Source organism: Betta splendens, chromosome 16 (assembly GCF_900634795.4).
Source record: "Betta splendens chromosome 16, fBetSpl5.4, whole genome shotgun sequence".
Classification (NCBI taxonomy): domain Eukaryota; kingdom Metazoa; phylum Chordata; class Actinopteri; order Anabantiformes; family Osphronemidae; genus Betta; species Betta splendens.
This window is the reverse complement of record NC_040896.2, coordinates 1,376,650-1,397,279: the sequence shown is the minus strand read 5'-3', so window position 1 is coordinate 1,397,279 and position 20,630 is coordinate 1,376,650. Positions and strand designations below refer to the sequence as shown.

The 20,630-nt window shown below is 39.8% G+C and overlaps 2 protein-coding genes and 1 long non-coding RNA gene across 3 annotated transcripts in view; 2 read left to right on the top strand and 1 right to left on the bottom strand.

The window, feature by feature from the left end:
- Positions 1-9,851, bottom strand: part of pomgnt2 (protein O-linked mannose N-acetylglucosaminyltransferase 2 (beta 1,4-)) — a 28,559-nt gene extending 18,708 nt beyond the window's left edge. Inside the window, exon 1 of the mRNA XM_029128662.3 lies at positions 9,650-9,851. The gene's annotated coding sequence lies outside the window, so the exon portion shown is untranslated. The remainder of the gene's footprint in view (positions 1-9,649) is intronic.
- A 188-nt stretch (positions 9,852-10,039) lies between these two features.
- On the top strand, positions 10,040-11,313 carry LOC129603224 (uncharacterized). The gene is made up of 3 exons (XR_008692944.1): positions 10,040-10,417; positions 10,834-10,929; positions 11,187-11,313. It is a non-coding gene; the product is annotated as an uncharacterized LOC129603224 (long non-coding RNA).
- Positions 11,314-15,639: 4,326 nt separating this feature from the next.
- snrka (SNF related kinase a) overlaps positions 15,640-20,630 on the top strand; it is a 29,855-nt gene continuing 24,864 nt past the window's right edge. Inside the window, exons 1-2 of the mRNA XM_029128580.2 lie at positions 15,640-15,869; positions 16,474-17,181. Coding sequence (XP_028984413.1) covers positions 16,593-17,181 — 589 coding nt within the window. The 5' untranslated portion in view covers positions 15,640-15,869; positions 16,474-16,592. The remainder of the gene's footprint in view (positions 15,870-16,473; positions 17,182-20,630) is intronic.

The window sequence follows — 20,630 nt, the reverse complement described above, 5'->3', positions numbered from 1 at the left end:
ACGTACAATGTTAGACACAGTGGCTCCTCTGAAGAAGAAGACAGTAAATCAGAGGAGGTTAGCTCCGTGGTATAACTCAGACATCCGCAGCCTAAAGCAAAGGACTAGACAACTAGAAAGACAGTGGCGTTCCAACAAAATAAATGTAAACTGCATTGCATGGAAGGACAGTCTAATGAAATATAAAAAAGCACTTTGTGCTGCTAGAAAAACATATTATTCCTCCCTAATTGAGGAAAACAAAAACAACCCCAGGTTTCTTTTCAGCACTGTAGCCAGGCTGACAAAGAGTCATAGCTGTATTGAGTCTACTATCCCCTTAAATCTCAGCAGCAATGACTTTATGAACTACTTGACTAATAAAATTATCATCATTAGAAAAAACATTCAGCAGCGACTTCTTCCAAATGACAGAAAGCACTGTCTAGATCCATCAACTTTAAATTTATTAAATCCTCTGTCTTACCTAGACAGCTTCTCCCCCATAACTCATATGGAGTTAACCTCAATAATTAACTCTTCCAAGTCGTCCACTTGTCTTTTAGATCCAATCCCAACCAGATTACTCAAAGAAGTTCTACCTTTAATCAGCTCATCCATATTAAATCAAATCAACCAATCTTTACAACTAGGCTATGTACCACAGGCTTTTAAGGTGGCTGTGGTCAAACCTCTATTGAAAAAAACAACCCTTGACCCTGGACAACTAGCCAACTATAGGCCCATTTCAAATTTACCCTTTATTTCCAAGATTCTGGAAAAAATCGTGGCTAAACAATTATCTGACCACCTTAGTGGGAATAACCTGTATGAAGATTTTCAGTCAGGATTTAGAAAACATCATAGCACAGAAACAGCTCTGGTTAGAGTCACTAATGATCTTCTATTAGCTTCGGACAATGGTCTAGTTTCTGTCCTTGTCCTGTTAGATCTTAGTGCTGCATTTGATACAATTGATCATAACATTCTATTACAGACACTAGAACATAGAATCGGGATTAATGGAACAGCATTGGGATGGTTTAAATCCTATTTGTTGAACAGATTCCAGTTTGTTCATGTTAATGATATATTCTCCACACGCACAAGGATTAGCTATGGAGTTCCACAGGGTTCTGTGCTGGGTCCAATTCTGTTTAGCCTATACATGTCTCCTCTAGGTGAGATTATTAGAAAGCATTCTATTAATTTTCATTTTTACGCAGATGATACTCAGCTATATATGTCCTTGGAACCAAATGAAACAGATCAACTAGTCGAAATTCAGGGTTGTTTAAAAGACATCAAATCCTGGATGTCCCAAAACTTCCTTCAACTAAACTCAGATAAAACCGAGATTCTTATGGTTGGGCCTAAAAATCTGAGAGAGACACTATTGAGTCAGATAGCCACCCTGGATGGCATAACATTAGCTTCAGATTCTACTGTGAGGAACCTTGGTGTCATGTTTGACCAGGATCTCTCTTTTACATCATACATTAAACAAATCTCCAGAACCGCCTACTTCCACCTTAGAAATATAGTTAAAATCAGAAGCATACTCTCTCAGAGCGATGCAGAGAAACTGATCCATGCATTTGTTACCTCTAGGCTGGACTACTGTAACTCCTTACTCATAGGATGTCCTAACAGCTCCTTAAAAAGCCTACAGCTCATTCAAAATGCTGCAGCCAGAGTTCTGACAGGACTTAGAAAGAAAGATCACATTTCTCCTACATTAGCTTCTCTGCACTGGCTGCCTGTAAAATGTAGGATAGAATTTAAAATTCTCCTACTCACATACAAAGTACTCAATGATAAAGCTCCTTCCTATCTTAAAGACCTTATAGTTCCTTATGCTCCCAGCAGAACACTTCGTTCTCAGAGCGCTGGGCTACTTGTGGTTCCTAGAGTGTTTAAATGTAGAACAGGGGGCAGAGCTTTTAGTTACCAAGCTCCTCTCCTCTGGAACCAGCTCCCTCTTCAGGTTTGAGAAGCTGACACACTCTCCACCTTTAAGATTAGGCTTAAAACCTTCCTTTTTGATAAAGCTTATAGTTAGAGATGGTTCAGGTCACTGGCAATTATTGTTAGTCACAGGAACCATCTCTTAGTTAAGCTGCAATAGACATAGACTGCTGGGGGACTTAATTTATACACTGTTTCCTTCTACCTCCTCTGTCCCATAACCTCCCATCATTGTCCCATGTTTAACTAACCTTGTCTCTTTCTGTCCAGTATTTGTGCTTCTCTCCCCCCCCCCCCCCACCCCCACTCTTTCTCCCTCTCTGTCCTCACCTACAGGTATCATTGGACTCAAAGTTTGGTGTCTGTGATGGGCAGCTGCGGATCCAACCATCCTGCCTGCATCCAGTCCCTGGTCCTACCCTCCTGCCTGTGCTCTGTTGTTGCTTGTTGTTGCTTGTTGCTGTTGCTGTGCTTTTCTATCTCTCTATCCTCTCACCCCAACCGGCCGAGGCAGATGGCCGCCCACATCCAGCCTGGTTCTGCTGGAGGTTTCTTCCTCGTTAGAGAGGGAGTTTTTCCTCTCCACTGTTGCTGTCAAATTAAATGCTTGCTGTATGTGGGATTTGTTGGGTTTAGCTGTGTGAGGTTTTAAACCTTACTTTGTAAAGTGCCTTGAAATAACTTTGTTGTGATTTGGCGCTATATAAATAAAATTGAATTGAATTGAATTGATGAGTTTGTAGCAAGCAAACTGACTTTACTAATGTGCTCAGCATCTCCAATGTTATGAAGAAAACTACTGTTTTCAAAAATAAGGTAACGCAACACAAAGAATCTGCTCGGATTTAAGAGCACAGCCACTATGGGTGATGTGTCTGATGTATGGGTGGATAAGATTATTGACATATGTTATGGAGTCTTGAGAAAAACAGTACCGCTCAAATAAATGATATGACAGAAAATTCACTTGGGGCGTCAAAATCCAAATTTAATGCCGTGTGAATGAATACAACCGCCTCATCTACAGGATCCTCTAGAAACATACATGCCATATTGGTCTTTGCGCAATGGAAACAGGCGCAAACTATGAATGTACTGAAAGATTAAACAAGGTCAGCCTATTTAAACACAGTTCACTTTAAAATGGGGCGGGGACCGAAGGAAACTCTGGGTTTCCCGAACAAAACCTGCTCCCAATCAGGTTAGGTTCACAGAGTAAGTTGCCATAGTAACTGACTCTGAGAACTCTTCTTTAAACGGGCGCTGATCATTTCATTATCAAACACTGAGTAAACTTTGTACAAGTTGAATTCATGTCAGAGTTGAGTATTATATGAACTTTATCATTGATAAGCATAACTACCTTCTGGAGGTTTAGCAGTTGCTGGGTGTAATAGGCTGAATAGGACACAAATGTACCTAATGAAAATTACCCTATCCACTTGGGTGTAGTGATTGTCAACCTGCCTACTTCAGGAGCTGTTTTCCATCCATCCATTTTCTTAACCGCTTACTCCCTAGTGCGGGGTCACTGGGGTGCTGGAGCCTATCCCAGCTGGCTACGGGCGAGAGGCAGGGTACACCCTGGACAGGTCGCCAGTCCATCGCAGGGCAACACATAGACAGACAACCATTCACTCACACACTCACACCTACGGGCAATGGAGAGAAGCCAATCAACCTAATGCACGTCTTTGGACTGTGGGAGGAAGCCGGAGAACCCAGAGAGAACCCACGCAAACACGGGGAGAACGTGCAAACTCCACACAGAAAGGGACCAGGGCCGCCTCAGGGAATCGAACCCAGAACCTTCTTGCTGTGAGGCGACAGTGCTACCCACCGCACCACCGTGCCGCCCGGAGCTGTTTTCAATATGAACAAAAAAAAAAACAAAAACATTTGACTCTTCTAAGCAAGCTTAGATAAGCATAACAATAGAAGCACCCTTTCTGACAGAACAACCAACCCAGACTTAGTCTGGTTTTACATAACCCCCTTCTCACCAAAGCATCAGAGCCCTACAGTGCTGTTACCTGAAATGCTGACACTTTGTTTAAAATGACACACATTTTTTTGCTGCTGGAGAAACGTTTCTGCTCTAAAAAGAAGCAGCTGATATGACTTAACTTTCAGATAACCTCACCTGACTCATGAGAACCAAATATATTTGTAAACTGCTTAAAAAGGAAAACGTCACCGATTTTCAGTCTTGACCAAAACAATATAAAGTAGTATTTAAGAATGAAGGGACACTGAGATTCCTCTATATTATCTATGCAGAGAAATTATCATTTCTTCCTCTGCAAAAAGCCTCTGAACACCTTGTTTTTCATATATAGATATATTCTATATACTCTATATACTATACTTCTATACTTGTCTCAACCACTTTCAGCTATTTGTTTTAATGTTTCAGCCTTGAGGACTAACTTCAAAATTACAGCATTCAGCAATATATACTGATTATCAGCGCAATGCTTTTTGGGTAGTCTATCGTGAGTAACTGTTGGCAGCCAAACTGAAATTGGTTTACTGGTTAATTATGATTAATTAATAAAACTATTTTACTCTTTAGCAATTTTCTGCAGATGCTTCCTTCAAAGCTCCAACATTTCTCAATTTAAAATTTACCTACTTCCTTTGCAGCTACTTTCAGATGTATTAAATATTTCAACACCTATTCTTACAGCTCTTGAACCTAAACTTTAATTATAATATTTAGCTGCTTAATACTATAAGCTAATGTAAATTTGTAATAAAATTAAGCAAACATTTACACCCTTCATTTAAAACAGTTCTTAAATTTCATCAAATCTTTTTCAAGTTTACTCAATTTGAAATTCAACTGGTTTAGCTTTTTCTCCAAATAATCAACTTTAAACAACTCATAATTCTCTTCAGATAAATTCATCTATGCTTTAAATGCTTCAGCTACTTTCAGCAATTCTTCATCAATACATTTAGCATAGAAGCATTCACTGTGCATTTTCTCTGTAAATGCTTTATCTAGTTCATTATAGCTTCTTCAGAACATTTATTGGCACCTAACTAGTCCTACACGCTTTGTGCTACAGATACCATTGACATATCAAATATTATTCAGGAATAGTGCGGATGCACCCTAACAGTGTATGAAGGCGTTATCCTGGCAATAATTGATACATGATTTTGCATTACAATCTTCACAATCACATCACAGCTGTACCTTTCAAAATGTTGCAAGATTTAGCTTTTTGTTTCATTACCAGTATCTATCTTCTCTAGATCAGTAAACATTTACACAAAATATTTTCTGATCCAGAGAATGCTCTTTGGCTTCGCCCTTTTACTTATAAATATATCCAGCTGTTCTCTTTTGTATCAACCACTTTCAGCTATTTGTTTTAATGTTTCAGTGTTTTTTGATGAATAAATTAAACATTACAGTATTCAGCATTATATGTAAATTTAGACCGCAATGCATCATGGGTATTGAATTGTGACTAATTATGGCACCCTAACAGAAACTTGTGTGAGAATGAGTGACCCATTGCAATGATTGAAAGACTGCAGTTTTGAAGTCATCAAAAGTCTACCTTTGTAACTTGTGACAGTGTAAACACACACTATGTTATGTGAGAATGTACTTATATTTTTTTCCTGCCTGTAATAAATATGCATAATCACTTTTAAGCTTTGTTCCTTTCTTAAATAAATCTATTCAGCTATACTTGAAATGTATCCACCACTTTTAGCTATCCTTTAGAATGTTTAAGCTTTTCTTGAGGATTAAACTCAATATTACAGCATTCAGCATTATACGCAAACTTAGAGCACAGTGCATTATGGGTAGTGGTCAATTACGAGTGATTCTGGCACCCTAACAGAAGCTTGTGTGAGAAGGACTGACCCTTGCAATGACCCTTGCAAAGTGAGCTTTCTTTAGAATGTCCACTTCTGCTATGTGAGAACTCCTGATAATTTTGTTTTCACATTAACATGTAAGTGTATAGTGGTGTCTGATCTTCAATGTTTTTTTTGTCCTGCTTGTAATAAATATGAATGATCACATAAGCTTTTTGCTTGAAGCTGTTCAGCTTTGTTCTTTTTATTCATCAACCACTTTCAGTTCATGTTTCAATATTTCTGGATGAATAAATTAATCATTACAGCATTCTGCATTGTATGCAAATAGAGCGCAGTGCATTATGGGTGATGCACTCTAACAGAAACTGTTGTGAGAAGAAGTGACCCTTGCAATGTGTGATTTGGCATTAGCATAAACAGTTTTACATTATAGCTGCAACTTTTGAATTGTTAGAACTTTTAGCTTTTTGCCCAATTAATCCAATTCATCATATACTGTGGCTCAATGGCATAAATTTTTCACTCTCGAGCGGGAAACCAGGGTTTGATTCCTGCCTGTGTCATGTTCATGCATAAACCTCCTAATAATTTAAAAAAAAAAAAAATCACTAGAATTTGAGAAATTATTAGAAAGCACTTTTTGTTTTCCAAAATCAGATTTTGGGTTTATCACTAGTACCAAGCTTTTTTGGTAAATTATTTCTTTGATTTAGTGACATGAAACCATTATGACAAGCTGAAGAAAATATGACATTTTCAAAAACTGTCCAGGTGCACAGGAGCAGGCCCTGAGCACCAGAGCCATAGAGGCCCAGATCTACCACACCAGACAAGACCCAAGGTGTAGACTGTGCAAAGAGGCCCCTGAGACGGTCCAGCACATACAACTGCAGGGTGTAAGATGCTGGCAGGGAAAGCATACATGGAACGACATAACCAAGTAGCTGGCATAGTATACAGGGACATCTGCGCAGAGTATGGACTGGAGACCCCAAGGTCAAAGTGGGAAACACCTCCCAAGGTGGTAGAGAACGAGCGAGCCAAGATCCTGTGGGACTTCCAGATACAGACAGACAGAATGGTAATGGCGAACCAACCAGACATTGTGGTGGTGGACAAAGAGCAGGAAAGCCGTGGTGGTGGATGTGGCAATACCAAGCGATGGCAACATCAGGAAAAAGGAACATGAGAAACTAGAGAAATACCAAGGGCTCAGAGAAGAACTGGAGAAGGCTTGGAAGGTGAAGGCCACAGTGGTGCCTGTGGTGATCGGAGCACTCGGGCAGTGACCCCCAAACTGGAGGAGTGGCTACAAGAGATCCCTGGAAAAAACATCCAATTTATTCTGTGTTATTTTGCAATGTGAGTGACCGGTGACTGGCTGCTCCAGCCAATGATGCGATTCACAGATGTATTTACGGAGCAAATCAATGCAAATGACAACCGCGGTCAAATAAGCCGCTGTTTGCTTTTCCATGGACACTGTTCGTGGACACAACTTTTGTTCCCTTGCTTACTTAAAGTATTGTTCAACGTGTATGCCTCCACGTGTGTGTCATATAGCAAGTAAAATAGTATCAGTAATAATGAAATTGCACGTAATTGCCTTCATTTAATATGAGGCAGAGGGAAAGTCAGAGAGTTAAGGATCTGCCAGACCAGGCAGTTACAAGTAAGATAATTGTTTGACCAAAACCCGAACGTGACAGGATGATGGACACTCACCTAAATAGAAAGTTGAGCTTTGAAAGATTGAAGTTTCACAGAAGGCCTTTTAGCTTAGTTGGTACAGTGATTACCAGTGTTGTACATGTCTGATGTCGCACTGTGGTCCATGGGATTGCTCAGGGGGTTTGTGTGTTTGCTCAGACACATGAAAAATTAGAGGGAATACTGGTCATTTAAGCTTTTTGCTTGAAGCTGTTCACCTTTGTTCTGTTTTTAGATAAATATATTCAGCTATATGTTTTATTTATCACCCACTTTAGCTATTTCTTTTAATGTTCCTGTGTCTATGTTTAGTTTAGTCCACACCATGTCACCAAACAGCACAGTGATGACTTAACATGTCTCTGTGGTCAAACATCTTTTCTAGGAAACTATCATTGTTGTCAAGGCCTGTCTGTTTTTTCCCCTCTTTTTTATAATTCTGATTTGAATAAATTAAATTTTATCTCAAGGCACTTTACAAGGTAAGGTTTAAGATGGTAAATGACTAAACCCAACAAATCCCACATACATCAAGGCTTTAATTGTAATAATTACAATTTAACAGCATCAGTGGAGAGGAAAACTCCCTCTCTAACGAGGAAGAAACCTCCAGCAGAACCAGGTTGAATGTGGGCGGCCAACTGCCTCTACCGGTTGGGGTATTTCATTAATTTCATTGGTTCAAGCTTCTGCATCTAGGATGGCTCTCTGTAGATGAGAGAATGCAAGTAGCCTGCTCAGCAAACAGAAAATATGTACAATACCTAAATTAATTTATTTCAGACAAGCACTTTTTGACTTGTATGTTATGCAAATGTGTATTCTCAGATGTGCCATTAAGCTATTTTTCCCCACATAGATTGACAATAGTCGAGCAACAAAATAATTTAGCTTTGAAGCTAACAACTTGGAATTATTCCCGCAAAACAAGAAAAGGAAGTTTAATAACGATAGGGGCATGCAAGATTTGGGTCTGTAAAGCAAAACCATATTAAAGTCTGTTGTGTGCTACTTGCCATCATTCCGAAAATAAAATATAAAACAGTAAACACAGGAGACTGTGTGGAGCAATTGTACACAATTTTTCAAAGGTTTAATTTGCATACAATTCTAATATTGATTTACCCTGAACTAAAGCTCTGAAAACTCTGAAAACAGAAACCGTTTTTTTCTTATTTAAAATCTCTTACATACATACATAAAATATAATATAATATAATAATGTAACATCCATCCATCCATCCATTTTCCAAGCCGCTTATTCCCATATGCGGGGTCTTCTTGCTGTGAGGCGACGGTGCTACCCACCGCACCACCGTGCCGCCCCAAAATATAACACATAACAAATTTAATATAAAAAGTGATTTTAAAAAAATCACTAGAATTTGAGAAATTATTGGAAAGCGTTTTTTGTTTTCCAAAATCAGATTTGGGGTTTATTACTAGTACCAAGCTTTTTTGGTAAATTGTTTCTTTGATTGTGTGACATGAAACCATTATGACAAGCTGAAGAAAATATGACATTTTTAAAAACTGTCCACATAGAAAAAACTCTGCAAACCTAACTAACCGCATTGTGGGTTGTTTTTATTTTTTCTGCTGTTTTATCCAAGGGATTTTATTTCTTCCAGGGGGTTCTATTATTCTGTAGTTCAGAGCACGAGGCCATTTTCTAATCTCGCTGCTTCACATCACTTTTAAATATCACCTTACAGATCACTTGAATGATGAGGTGATGCTAAAGAAAGTACCAGATCTAATATTTACCTTCTGCAGCTGAGCTGTGAGGTGCAGCTTCCAGTCAGCCTTCAGTGTGTTTACACTGCATAAACATTTGCAAGTAGTTTGACTAATAAAATCTCATCATCAGATGTCAGATCAGAGCAATGAGATCAGAGCCTTGTTCGTCGTATCAGAGGTGTTCTATTAGATGTGGCTGACTGGAGGTCCGCTTTAGTTCCTCAGCCGTAACACATCTATAGTAAATGCGAATTGCAGGGGCTTCGTGTTGCTAAACATGTACTATTCACAACGATTTTCACATACTTACTTGCCATACCACTTACCTGCTCCGAACCTCTGGAATTGTTGGCTCCTACATGTGCTAAAGGCACGATCAAGAAGAGCTGTGTCCAGCGATTCTTACCTTGAGTGTCTGTGTAAACGGCCGCTTTGTCTTTAAGGACAGTAATTAGCTCATTGATCCACAAATGAACAGGCGCACAAGAAATGCGATTGAGACGAGGAGAATAACACCGGCAGCCACGGGCAGCGTCACCGCTTCCGGCCATAAGGCTCTTTCTACTGTTGTTGATAAGCTAGCCTAGCTGTTAGCACACCGCGGACAGACAGGACTAGCCGCTCTAAGTACTACCGAGGCAAAGCACGCGCTCAGATATCGCGATGGCGAAGATGCGACAAGCAACGCTTCTCTTCACGTCGACCACAGGCGGCACCAAACGCACCAGCGCTGATAACTTAACACAGCACAGTTGCTAACTAGGGGTGGGCGATACTGCAAACTTTGGTGACAATACGATACTGAGAAAATACTGGACCAGTATCGCCCATATCGATACCAATACTGATACTTTTTTGACAAATAATGCATTATCAAATATAAGTACATTTTCATGACTTTCATGTGTTTCGTGTTTTGTTCTAAATTGTATTATTAATTTAATAAAACCCAGACAACGTTCAACAGTAAATATAAATATGAATGAATGAATAAAGATGAATTGGTGGTGTTGCCAACTGTATTTAACGGCCTTTTGCAGATTGTATAGGTTGCCATTGTTTCATTTTCGGCTTAAAAACATAGCCACACACTGCTACTCTTTCTTGCTGCCATCCTTCGTCTGTGTCCTCGTCCTGGTGTGTGTTCCAGAAAGCGGGTTATTATTATTTGGGGGTAAGTTCGTTTCGGAGGTTACTGAGCAGGACGTGTCCGTTTGATGACGAGCCCGTGGACGTGAAGGCGTAGCTTATTATAGGTTTTTCCACCGTGAGAAGGTCATAAAGCCAGGTATCGATGTTTTTTTCATATGATTTTCATATGAGAATTATTTGAAGGAGGGAGCGTTATCCTTTTTCTAAAGAATCTTTAATGTATTTAATGAACAATTTGAAGCATTGCATCTCAAACGCGGGTCGGCACTTAACACAGAAAGCATTCTGTACGTAGCTCTTCGTTTTTTGCATCAGGACATTTTTGAGTGGCATGTTTTATCCTTTCTATGATAATCTATGGCACATATTTTAATACGTACACCTCGGACGTACTGCACACATACACCTTCCGTATTACTTTATTACTTTCCATTTCAGAGTTTCATCGATGGCACCCACATTCCTAATAAAGCTCCATCAGCCAATGGGGAAGACTATGTTAAGAGGAAGTCATTTCACAATATCAATGTGCAGGTAACAATTATTTCCTGTTCAGAATCTTTTGGTTTAAAAACCATTAAACTCATTACTGTTTCCATTAACTAGGTAATGTTTGATATGACCCATCTCATCACTAATGTTGAAGCCAAATGATCAGGGTCAGTGCATGATTCCAGAATCTTTAGGGAATCATCAGTATGTCACATGTTTCAACAGGGTATGTTGTAATTTACACACGTTCATGTTTTTACTGTATTGTTTCATTGTTTTGCACATTTCAATCATTACAGGACGCTACAATGGCTTCTTGCTGGGGGACAAAGGGTGCCCTGTTTGATGACACCCTACCCTGAACCTGAGCCTGGACCACAGATACGGTTCAACCGGGCCCACAGCAGAACACGGCCAAGGTGGAGATGACCACAGGCATCCTGAAGGCGAGGTTCTAGTGTCTGCGTGGCCTCAGGGTCAGTCCAGAGAGGGCATGTGACATTATAGTGGCTTGTGTTGTCCTTCACAACATTGCCACAATACGAGGAGAGCCACCCTCCTTGTCCTGCTGAAGATGACCATGAGGATCCAGTAGTGAACCAAGTAGACCACAGAGATGGAAGAGACACATGATTTGTCAAAATAACTTTTATTAAGGTTTCTGCACCAAAGCACTCATCATTCCTTCATGTCCTAAAAAAATAAAATGGAATATTATTTACATTTCTTCACACAATGTCCCAGACTGTGTGCTTTCTGGAGGGTCCAATAATAAGTCCATCAGTGACTGCAAGACAAGGCAACCCATAAGATCAATGTGAAATAAAGTCAGAGTACTACAACATTGTAGAATCCTATGCAAAATATAGATCCTGTAATTGTGTAATCAAATCTTACCTTTTTGTAGGATTTTGTGTTTCATTTTGACTTGGGACAGAGTTCCTCTTGCTCCAGAAGGATTACACCTTATCAAACAAGAATATTATTATTATTATTATTATTATTATTATTATTATTATTATTATTATTATTATTATTATTATTATTATTATTATTATTATTATTATTATTATTATTATTATCATCATGGAATTAAAAGTACAAAACGATGTGGAAGTTATGTTAAATTTCCCTTTACAATAAAAGAGGAGGGGCAACATAACGGTACTTATAAATAAACTCAATGTAGTTTATTTATCTTTTTTTTTCCTTCGCCAATGCAGCTGTGTTGCTTTTTCTATGAATAATTTGCCCAAATTCTTCATTCTCTGCATTAAACCTCCAACTCCGCCGTTGAAATACACTGCCATTATAGTGTCGCTTCGGATTTCCATGGTGACTCGTGAATTCAGGAGGTAGATTAACCTAACCACCCCAATGCTAACCAGAGATATCCATAAATTATGGCTTTGACATCAGTTTCTCCAATGACTAATGTGGTTAAAATACTTGTTTCTGTGATGTCAGAATTTGAATCAAACTAGAAGAATTATTTCTATATCACAATTAAAATATCTTTATTAGTCAGACATTAGTGTCGTGTGAACGGCTTTTCTCCAAAGCTGGAGAGGTGGTGAATGCCACATTCTGTAGAAACGATTTCAAAATAAAAAATCAATGATAAACATGTCTCCTCGATGTAGTAAAAAACATTGCAGAAGCACAATATATAGTGTTTATAACATCTGGCTATCAACATATTTGCCATATCTGATATATTATTATTCATAGAGAACCACAATTACACACCTTTTTACACACATTACTGTAATTACTAAACTAAATCAAAGTATACATGAATGTCACAAACAAAGAGTGAAACCTGCACAAGGAACAAAGCACAGGACATCCATGAAAAAAAACCTCCACGTATACAAACTCCTTCTTATCGTTTTACAAGGCTGTGGGCAGAGCCAGATGCATCAGACGGGCAGAGCCAGATGCCTCTCTCTGTCTCTGCGTTGATAGAAGCGCAACTGAATCTAACAGACAAACCTCCAGACATTGCTTTACATTTTTAACAAAAGTTGTGTTTGAATAAATGCATTGTTTCTAAGTCGTTTAGCAGCTTTTTATTTTGAACCAAAGCAGACAGTTGTTAGAAAGCCACAGACAGCCAAAACACTCTTCTTTTCTTCATCTGCTGTTAGTGGCTGGCAAAACAAGATTGTTGTACCTTGCAAGCTAAAACAAGGTCTATTATATTACTTACTCAGTCCTCATTCGGCTGTTCTGTCCCGGCTGTTTTTTCTGGTTTCCTCTTGGAATCCTGAAGCTGTTTCCAGCTCCTCTGAACGTATGTAACACAAAACTGTTTTTTCTGGTCTCCTCTTGGCTTACTGAAGCTGTTTCCAGCTCCTCTGAACGTATGTAACCCAAAACTGATCACAACAAATACACACAGTCAACAGTAGAATCCTTAGCATCATCCAAGAGAAATTGGCAGTAGTCGATTCATTGCAGCACTGGGATATTCAGTTGTGCTTTTATCAGCGCAGAGACACGATGCATCTGGCTCTTGACTGTCTGTTGCGGGATGCCGGCCTTTGGCTCTGCCGGACGCCAGCTCTCGGCTCTCTGCTGTGGGCAGCTTCGTACTCCTCCATACAGCGTATTGCCACAAATATCAGACTGTGCTGAAAAACTAGCTGTCTTCTAAATAATCTACAACAGGACATTCGTCCATTGAATATTAGTGATGTATGCGTATGCGAGGGAAAACAACGGCGGACAGAGCCGTTGCACTCCAGCAGGCTCGCTTCACCCCCCTCTCAGCCAGACTGTTGAAGGTGCAGGTACAGAGGAAACCAGGGACCACTAGTTTTTGAGCCCACGGCAAACCATCTGCCAAGGTGTCTTACCGGAGGTATAAATGATAACTTTTTTACCTGACATCGTTTGGTCAGCCCCCTTTTAAAAACCAGTGACAGGGTCATCAAAAAGTCCAACTCTGTCCTGGGCTGCACTCTGGACACGGTGCAGGAGGTGCGTGAGAGAAAGGTCCTGGCTAAACTCACATTCATCGTGGACCAGGACTCTCATCCCCTGGAGGACTTACTGTCTGCTCTGGAGAGCAGCTTTAGTAGCAGACTAATCTACCCTCGCTGTGTGATATCGCAGATCTTTTATACCTGCTGCTATCAGAGTCTACAATCATACAGTAACTGTTAACTGCATTTGCTCTGTGTATGGATGTGTGTTTGTATGATTTCTCTCTGTTTCTGTCCTGTTGCTCTTGTGCAATTTCCTTGCTGTGGGACTGATAAAGGCATTCTTACTCTCTATTCAAACAGTGATGCTTACAGGCACAAACACACTTGAATGCAAGTCAAAATTGTTGCTACCTATCTTCTATTTGGAACAACAATCCAACGCTACACCTGGCAAAGGCTCCATCACACACTAATACAGGTATTGTATTGCACATACTGAATGGCACAATACTTTATTATACAATACAATACTTATTTTCTGCTGTTATTCTGTTATTTGTTACTCTTAACGTCCACTACTGTGGTGGAAATTTTACATTAAGAGGCAAATGAGAGAGTTGTCTTTTGTGAGATTTATTGTAAAATTAAAAGGAAAATAAAAATAATGGGGAAAGCAAATCAAAAACATGGATGTTGATCGTGCACATCAAAAACCAGTGCATACACCACAAAGGTGTGATGCAAAGAGCTCGCAATCCTCAAGTTGTCTCTGCCTTTTAACCCCGTTTCTCTGGCCCTGGAATGTCTCTCTGCACCAATAGAATTGTTTGTGCCACCTTATCTCACCGTGAGTAAGAATGTTTGCATTCTCACTTCTGCATCATCGTGTCTTGTTTTCCAAAGGAAGGATTAACAAGCTTCGAAGACAAGATGCATTCGGTTTTACGGCCTTTGGTCTGATGAGGAATCAGATTAGATGGAGCCAGAGACCAGGGTGTAAAAGGCAAACACAAATGGAACATCAGATGTTTTAAACTTTATGTACGACAGGGCACAAGAATTTAGGTGTTTGTGTAAGAATGTTCAATAATGTACCTAACCAGCACATGATAATGTATGTGTTGGATAAGAAAATGCACAAAGGCACAATTGTTACAACTACAATAATGATAAAGTTTACAAGTTAAGTTTAAAGTATAATGCAATTTGTACAGATTGACTAAATATTGATTTGAATGTAACAATTAGAGTTCATAGTTTCCCCTAAGATCTTGCAATGCAAAGTCATCTGTGAATCTAAATCTGCACGTTGTCCTGTGCATAGCTCTGACCTCAGTAACAAGCCCTGTACTTACATACATACTTGGTAGTATGTATGTTTTTACCAACTCAAACTATTAAGGTTACACACTTGGTACCTCAGTATTAATCTGTATTATGAGGAGTGTCTGTATGTAATAACAGTTCGAGGTCTGCTATTGGTCGTTCTTTAGCACCCTTCTTAATCTAATGGCTTTGACGTCAGAAACGAATGCGGTTGATGATGATGCCTTCAAGTAATCCTCGTAAAAATTCTCGTGACACGTTTACAATGCAATTAGCCACTTATTAATATCTCAATTACTGTTTGTTGTTACCTAAAATTAAAATGACAAGTACAATGGTGAAATCATAACACTGCATAGCATACATGCCTTTACCCCCTGACGTGAAGTAAGGAATTTTGGCCACGACTGTGGTTCCCTACTACAGTAATGCTGTGTAGTCTATACGATATGGTTTACACATATGGAAATGACCGCAGTCTCTAAGCTCTTGAATGCAACACTGCCCTACCGCCTCGGCTGGGAGGTTACAGCGGTCCCGAGCAACGATGCTATGCCACTTTTTACGGAGGAGCTATGGGGCTAGACGTCTTCTGAGTACAGGTGTCAACCTTGAAGAGGTTGTACCACTATCATCCTTTAGTATAGTTTGCTTCAGGGAGCACCGAAAAGGACCCATGACATCCGGGGAACACCGGGCGCAGGGCTTTATGTTTATCGAGAGGTAAAATGAAGACGCTGTAGTAAACGTTAGCTTGCTATATGCTAAATGCTAAATGTGGAGAGCCGTGTGCTATTGAAGGAGTATTCTTAAAATGTACGACCAACGCTTTGTTATGAGGCTAAGATGTTTTTGGGTAGAGACAACTGTAAGTTGCGTTGTGGTTTAGGTTAAGATGCAGTCTTTCGACAAGCTTTGATCAGTCAATGAACAACAAGCTAGCCACGGGTAGCGTTAGGCTAGGTTATCGGGAGTTGTTTGCGCTGCTGCTGGGCCCATCATTCGGTTTCCGGACCAATGTTAGGTTGTCTTAGCTGCGAGTAAACAAGGCCGTGTATATATTTACTGTTTTGTTCCAGTTTTACTCTAATAAAGCAGCTAACGTTAGTGACGCACACTATCTGCCCGATGATGTTAAGCCATTATGTTAAGCTATGTACTGAGAACGTTCTGCATACATCTGACTTGTTGTCAATTGTACTCAAAGGTTTACTGTATACCTGATGGTTTGTGCTTTATCTCAGCATGTGCTTTAGCTTTGTCCGTGAAAACAATGATTAAAATGTTATTGCAAGAAAACAAACAAGTCTTGTCTTGTGTCATTCAGGAACCAGGAGCCATGGGTTTCCCCCTTCGATGAACTAAACTAAGCTGGACTCGCACATCTCCAAGAATAAGCCCCTACCTGCGGCGGGGGCTTCCTTCTTTCCATCGACGTCTCCAGCTATGGCAGGCTTTAAACGGGGCTATGATGGCAAGATTGCGGGCTTGTACGATCTAGACAAGACACTGGGTCGAGGCCATTTTGCTGTTGTCAAACTGGCCCGCCATGTCTTCACTGGGGAGCAAGTGGCAGTAAAAGTGATTGACAAGACTAAGCTTGACACGGCAGCTACCGGCCACCTTTTTCAGGAAGTGCGCTGCATGAAGTTGGTCCAGCATCCCAACATTGTGCGTCTGTATGAAGTGATAGACACTCAGACTAAACTTTACCTTATCTTGGAGCTTGGTGATGGAGGCGATATGTTTGACTACATCATGAAACATGAGGAGGGTCTTAATGAAGAATTGGCTAAAAAGTATTTTGCCCAGATTGTCCATGCTATTTCCTACTGCCATCAACTGCATGTGGTGCACAGAGACCTCAAGCCAGAGAATGTGGTATTTTTTGAAAAACAAGGACTGGTCAAACTGACCGACTTTGGATTCAGTAACAAGTTTCAACCAGGAAAAAAGCTGACTACCAGTTGTGGATCTCTGGCATACTCTGCACCAGAAATACTTCTGGGTGATGAGTATGATGCTCCAGCTGTAGGTATGCAAAGCATGTGTATTGATGAATGTTCTATTTCAAACTGTAAATTACATACCATCTAAAATTAGTCAACATCAGGCAGGATATTAGCAAAGTCTGCACCCCAGCTTGTATGAAACTGTTGCTTTCCTCTGGGCACAGTAGCTATTTTTTCTTGCATGGTCCATTGACTGCTTTGTTTTGAAAGCAGTAAGCTTTCATTTTATACCAACTCACTATCTAGTTTCCTTATGAAGCATTGTGCTTCTGCTTTCAAACTGCACTGGGAATTATTGTTAATATGATGTTAAAATGTAGTTGTAGAACAGTGGTGCATTGTCTTGGTTAGAAGTCTTCCAACATCTTTAACATCTTGGTGTTCACCATAGTTTGTGTGAGAGCCAAAATTGTACTTTTAGGACATTGTGATTGTCACAAGTGTATAATGAAATGTACCCAGTTAAGCTTGTCTTTCAGTTGATGTAGTTGTTCATGTAGCATTAATACTGGAGGACTCATGGTGTTTGTGTGTCTAGAGGACATACCCAGAAGCAATGAAAAAGGTTTTATTTGCATGTTTATTTTTGTATTGGTTCCTGCGTACCTGAGAGATGGGGCAGATGCAAACCCCTGAGGAAACTAGTTGTTTTATTGAACTTTACACATGAACCCACACATAACACTTAGATTCAAATGAGGCGAGTAGGGTATTGCTTTTTAATGAGTCTAAGTGCTGTATTGTGATGTTAACTGATGTGTGTAACACTAAGCATCTGCTGGCCTCGTGTCAGCACCTTCATTACTAGGTCTCATGGCTGATTTTGAGCTTCAGTGGTATTGTGTTTATTGCTTTTATACAAGTTTACACGTAGAGATACATGACAACAGATTAATTTAATATTTTGTTTATTCAGTCATTTATTTGGTGCCAGTGGCCATACTGCAAATGGAGAAAAGCAATGTATGTTTTTTTTAAGATAAAGAAATAGTATATTCTTCGACTAAATCAAGTCATGTGATCTTAACATAGTAGAGCATGCTTTTTAATTACTAAAGGGAGAAAGACATTGAAGCCAGTAGTAAATGAGGGAGCTTCACCATGGCCTGGCAGGATATCTAGAGGGTCTACAGTCAACGCCCTGGGGACGTACTGTAAGACGGTAGCAGATGTTTAATATATACATGTGTGGTAACCTGTTACCTGGCCCCCTTTTAGAGGACGTAATTATGTGATTAACTGAAGCTCTCTTGAACCTTCAAACTTCAACATAGTTTTTGCTTTGTAAGGTAAAAATGTCTTTGAGCAATTTGCACTGGGTGAAAAAATACATTGATAATGATAATTCATATCTGTTTTAAACACACAAGGCCAATAATTTGCAATATTCCTCAACTGGACAAAACATGAATCAGGCACAAGTTGTATATGTTTGATGAGAGCTGGTGCTTAGTTCAAGATTTCTATCTGGCATTTTCTAGATGAACAGAAGGGACCAAGGCTGGCCTGCATCTTCAAACAAGACTGGCAGGAGCACAAATACAGGCTTCATTATTAAGCTTTAAGATGTTATCAGCCAGTCTACTGGGTGAGTGGAGTACCGCTTAGTCATCAGCTGGGCTCATGGCAAAAAGGAAAACTTCAGTTACATCAACATCAACTAACAACATGTGTAGCTGCAGATGATGTTCATTCTATGCAGCGACTCATCCTGTGGTCCTGTGTTGAGGCCATTAAGGGCTGTTAGGAAGAGACATTCAGATTTAAAGGAGAGTGTGAAACACTTTTCATTGGCATAAAATGGTCCAATTATGTCAGTTGAATAGTGTTGTACAGATCTTTTTGGCACAAGGCAACTAGGCCAAGAGGAAACACAGCCTTTAATGAATAACATCTCCAGCAGAACCAAGCTCAGCTTGGGTGAACATCTGCCTTTCTATATGCATTTATATACTTCATGGTGAATTAGTGCTATGTAAATGAACAACACTGAATAATCATTGGCTTATGTAACAGTGATTCCTCCATTCACACATAGTTATTCTGTTGTCTCTGGAACACCTCATTTATTAGGCTTTAGTTTGGTGTTGCTAATGCCTTTCACTTCTGCCTACAGTCAGAACGCAGAAAGCAGAAAATAGGATTGTCTGTACTGTTACACAGCCTTTGTTTTACTGGTGGTGAGAGTGGTCTCAATGTAACTAGTCAAAAACATGCCTTAGGCGCACTCAACTCATGTACTGACCTGTGCTTGATGTAAACCATTACCCTGGTTGCTGTGAAAAACAGCTGAAAGCCACTGAGAGTTGCATCATAGCCAAGGATGCTACAGCAGCAGCTTTCTGGTCACGTGCTGGGATAGCACAAGATAGTGAGGTCCTCCGGCATGCCCGAGGCTCCTGTTTGCATTTTTACTCTTGTCTTCTTCGTTGTTCTTGTCTCTCTCTGCTTGTTCTCGGGCTATGTGTAGTAAATTAGTTCATCACTCACACTTGTGTCTTGATTTGTGTATTTAAGGTGGTCTTTCTCATGTAGTAGGGGTTTGTTTTATATTTTGTTAGTTCATGTCCTGCATTGGCAGTGTTTGTGGTTGATGTATGTTGTGTTTAGAACCTTTTGTCCAGCTAAGCAGTGGTTTTGGTTTACATACTGTAGTGCGTGTTTGCGTTTCCACAGTCTCCTTAGAAGCCCGTGGTACATAGCCTGTTAGCATAGATTGGTTGATTTTATTTATTATATTAAAGGTCGAACTTCTTTGAGTTACCTAGTTGAATTTGGGTCCAAGAGACAAGTAGAAGACTTGGAAGAGTTAATCCTATGGGGAGAAGCATCTCAGTAAGACAGTGGGTACCAGCAGATCTGAAACTAATGGATCTGATCATAGGTTTATGTCATTTTTAGGAGGATACTAAATGACCCTTTCTCTAATAGTAATAATTCATGAGTAAAGTAGTTCATGAAGTCCTTGAAGTCAAGGTTTAAAGGGACAATGGGTTTAACACATTTATGACTCTTACTCAGTGGCTACAGAGCATGAAAGAAACCTGGGCTTGATTTTATTTTCCTCTATAAATGATGAATAATATGTGGTTCTAGCAGCTGTGGTGGAAATTTTCCATAAAGAAGCAGATGAGAGAGTTGTCCTTTTGTGCGATTTATTGAAATAATAAAGAAAATAAAAATAATGGGGAAAGCAAATAAAAGCATGGATGTTGATCGTGCACATCAACAAACCAAAAACCAGCTGGGGAGATCAGTGCACACACCACGAAGGTGTGATGCAAAGAGCCCACGATCCTCAAGTTGCTTCTGCCTTTTAGCTTCTCTGTCCGACTAGGGTGGAGTGTCTTTCTAACCCAATCAAATTACATGCACCATCTCCTCCCTGACGCAGTGTGTGTGAAGATATTTACATTCTCACACCTGCATCGCTGACGGCCAACTATCTGTGAGAAAGGAGCACCAAGTCTCA